General features: G+C 40.3%; 1 protein-coding gene across 1 annotated transcript; it reads right to left on the reverse strand.

The window, feature by feature from the left end:
- Positions 1 to 2,375: 2,375 nt before the first annotated feature.
- LOC100375973 (acetylserotonin O-methyltransferase-like) lies at positions 2,376 to 3,461 on the reverse strand. The gene has a single exon (XM_002736565.1). The coding sequence runs from the start codon at positions 3,459 to 3,461 to the stop codon at positions 2,376 to 2,378; it is 1,086 nt and encodes a 361-aa protein (XP_002736611.1).
- Positions 3,462 to 3,676: the final 215 nt, after the last annotated feature.

Here is a 3,676-nt window from a genome sequence, read left to right on the forward strand (position 1 = left end):
AGTGATGAAAGTTGTACTTTGAACTTAGTTGTCAAATTCCGCGTTGCTATGATGATATAAGTCATTAAGAATCAGATGTTATTAACAGAATTTTCAACGGTTTTAGTCTCGGGTGTCATTTTATCCGATGGCAGTCAAATCTGCCGCTACCCTCGTTGAACTGATTATATCGACGTTGAAACGTAATATGAAATTCATGAATGAGCATGGGGTTTAACTATTTTTAAAGTAAAAGCAAATAGTTTTTGTTGATTGAAAAAATGATACGTGGCGATATTCTACATCTAGTATCGTAAATAGCACACATCAATCACGGGACTTTCCGACAAGTATTAGGAAATTCAATATCGTAAATGTTCAGCGTATCTCATGCATCACGGCACAACAACTGCGTGTGACTAGTATATGGTTTTTGTTGAACTGTCGAATAGAAAACCAAAATAAGAACAATCTTAATCATTTACCAATTAATTGTCAACATTGCTGCTCAAAACAACTTGTTGCCTTCCCCTGACAATACACGTCATCAGAGGGCAAGAGAATTTGGATGAGGTCGATGGAAGTTGGAATCATCTGTTGTGTTTGATATATAATGATTCAGTTAGATTTAGAGGGGGACTTTGGGGCACCCACTTAAAACCACCATTTGTCTTACACACATATATATATTCACAGTCGGATAGACGGACTGTGATATATGTAATGCTGCAAGACGTCATTTCATAGATATCTCTCCTCCACCGAACATCCTGCATCCGTCCCTGATGATCATCTATCGCTTGGTTGTATCTCCGGAGTTGCCGTATCATTTTATTACCAACAACCCCGTTCTACTGTACATTTGAAAACTAGCTAAAGAGAGAATGCCATAGTCGCATCTCTACACTTCATCTACCCAGAACCATTTGCGTATACGCAATGATCAGAGATAACTTGTATACAAATCTCGGTTTGTCTGTCATAACCCCTCTGTCAGCTCGTAAACACGTGGGCTGTCGTTCATTGTTCTGCTTCCCATGTTGTCCACTGCATGGATAAGCGCCTCAGTATATGGTTAGTAAGAATGTTGCAACGCCAGTGTTAATCGGTTGGGTCACTGGGCCCCAAACCCAGCCATCCCAGGACACTCTCCGTCATTTCAGCACAAATGCAAAATAATGTACTCAGACTCTTTATACTTTGTCCACTACTGCGCATGCTCAGAATCGAATATATGAATGAAGTACGTGACAGATGCCGCTTGTTAAGATGTCAGGGACTTGGTGGCACGAGGAGCGGGTTAGCATTGCTTTCACCTTTTGGAATACAACACATTCATAATAAATATTTATGCGTGGCATAAAAAGAGGGTACAATAGATTTTTCACATCAATCATGCAGTTTGGAGGCATTCCGGTGACCATTTATGAGGCTTCGTAACCGACTACTGTATAACTTTTTAAGTTAAATTATTCGACAAGTTCCAGTCGTTTTGAAAGCAAAATTAGAATTTGTTTTGCGAATAATAGACAGGACTGACTACATTTTCCATAAGCACAACAGTCCTCGCCGTCGTAGTTTACCAGAAGATTTTTGAAGCACACAGAAAACGTATATCATCGAGTAAGAATCTGGGCTTGAATGTCTAAATGACAGTACGCATGCGCATTCATTGCCACACAGATTTACATAACAATGAGAATTGTAGTTTGCATAAACAATTTATTACAGATTGACCAATAATATGAACTGACAAAATTATAACTCATTAGCATATTTACATTATCTGTAACATTGAAGTCCATAAAACTATTGCTGTCATTGCCACATTCTAGACTAAACTATTTTCTAAAATCTTTCGACAATTCGAATATTTTGATGAAAAAAGCTAAAACGATACTGATCAGCTAGCGAGTTAACAATGTACAGTTTTTAAACATACTAATATATATATATATATGTAACTCGTCTAATAAATTTGTGTAAATATCTATATTCAATATATTTCTTAAAATTTGATAGATTTTTTTTCACCTGCTATTGTAGTGCAATGACAATTCAACATTCAATACTGGCTGAAATTAACAAGTAAACTTATATTTTCATGTTAACAGTAAATGTGTATACTAATAGAGATATTGAAAAAAATACGTTATGTGGTAAGACCTTGTCTCAGTCATCATCTCTCCAACAATGTTTTCTGTTAATACGCCAACACTTTCATTTTCAAGTACTCAGATATAGATGTCTTGGAAAATGTCAAAAATTCAATAAAATCGATGAAAAGTTAAATCTACAATGACAATGTATTTGCGAATAATTCTAATAGTGGCATTTTCGTCATATTGAATAATATTCAGATTTGTTTCAGTTCTGAAATGTCTGTCGTTCGTGCTTTATGATTCAATAACAATGTTGTTTCCACGACTGGCCCTGACGGAGAACATGGAATCAGCCAAACCCCCGGTTTTCTTAATTTCAACGTCAACGAATCCGTGTTTCTCTAGGATTTCTCTCATTTCCTTACCCGATCGTTGGCAACCGCCTTCAAATGCAAGCATCATCATAAAGTTGTTGATATGGGTGTTGAGTGGCCCTTTTTTGTCGTCGTCATAGAGTGATTCAACGATCATGATAGCGCCGCCAGGCATCAGACGTTCGTGTACTCGGGTGAGGATTTCGCTGATGCGTTCTTCCGACCAGTTGTGAATGATGTTGGAAAGAAGAAAAAGATCGCACTCTGGAAGCGTGTCCTTAAAGAAGTTACCCGCTTGGAAAACGACGTTGGTGGATTTAGGATCGACGGTTGGAGGAAAGTTGTCGGCGCAAGCCACTACGGCCGGTAAGTCGAAGACTGTGATTTCCATGTTAGGATAGCGAGCTGCTAGCGCGTACGCCACTGCACCGGTGCCTCCGCCCAGATCGCAAACGGTTCGGTAGTTGCTGAGGTCGAACGAGTTGAGAGCCCCTCCACGTTGCGAAATATTTGCAAGACCATGTATTCCGGCCATAAAAGGTATAGTGAGTTTGGGATCACCGCAAGCTATCATATCGTATAGCGGCGCAGGGAACCCAAAAGTGCGCTTCACTTGTGGTGTGCCTTCCTTGACGAGAAATGACATGTTGCCAGTCAACTTATAGTTGAATTCTTTGATGGACATCACGCAAGCTCTAACGGACAGTGGAGCCGAAGCTATGAGATAGTCGCTGGCCTGAGACGTATTGCCGAACTCAGCTTCGTTGTCGTTGTCATCGCCTTTGTATTTCTTGTAAAGCAAGCTGAGACCGACCAGTGCATTGAGTAGGCTTTCGGTAGTAGCAGGGTGAAGTTCTAATTCTCTTGCTACCTGAGTCGCAGTCAACGGCCCGTCGGATTCAAGTTTGTCGAAAATCTGCAAATCGCAGCCTGTTACAATAAACTGCGTTGAGAGGTAGCCGTTGATCTGAGCCCATAGACTTCGGTCGACAGTTTGCGTCTCCATAATTTGTCAGTGTTATACTTCTTAACTTCGGAGCTGTTCTTGGAGTTGTTGAGTTCTGATTCGCTGCTGTCTAGTGCTAGACGAGATGTAACTCTCTCATCCTCATTTATGCGGTTTTTGTACACTTCGTTCCTTACACTCCAGTGACCCGGGTGCGTATACGTAAAACGACGCCGCTAATTTGATTGGCTGACGAGACATGCACGCACGAAATC

Source organism: Saccoglossus kowalevskii, chromosome 7, assembly GCF_978046115.1.
Source record: "Saccoglossus kowalevskii chromosome 7, keSacKowa6.1, whole genome shotgun sequence".
NCBI lineage: Eukaryota > Metazoa > Hemichordata > Enteropneusta > Harrimaniidae > Saccoglossus > Saccoglossus kowalevskii.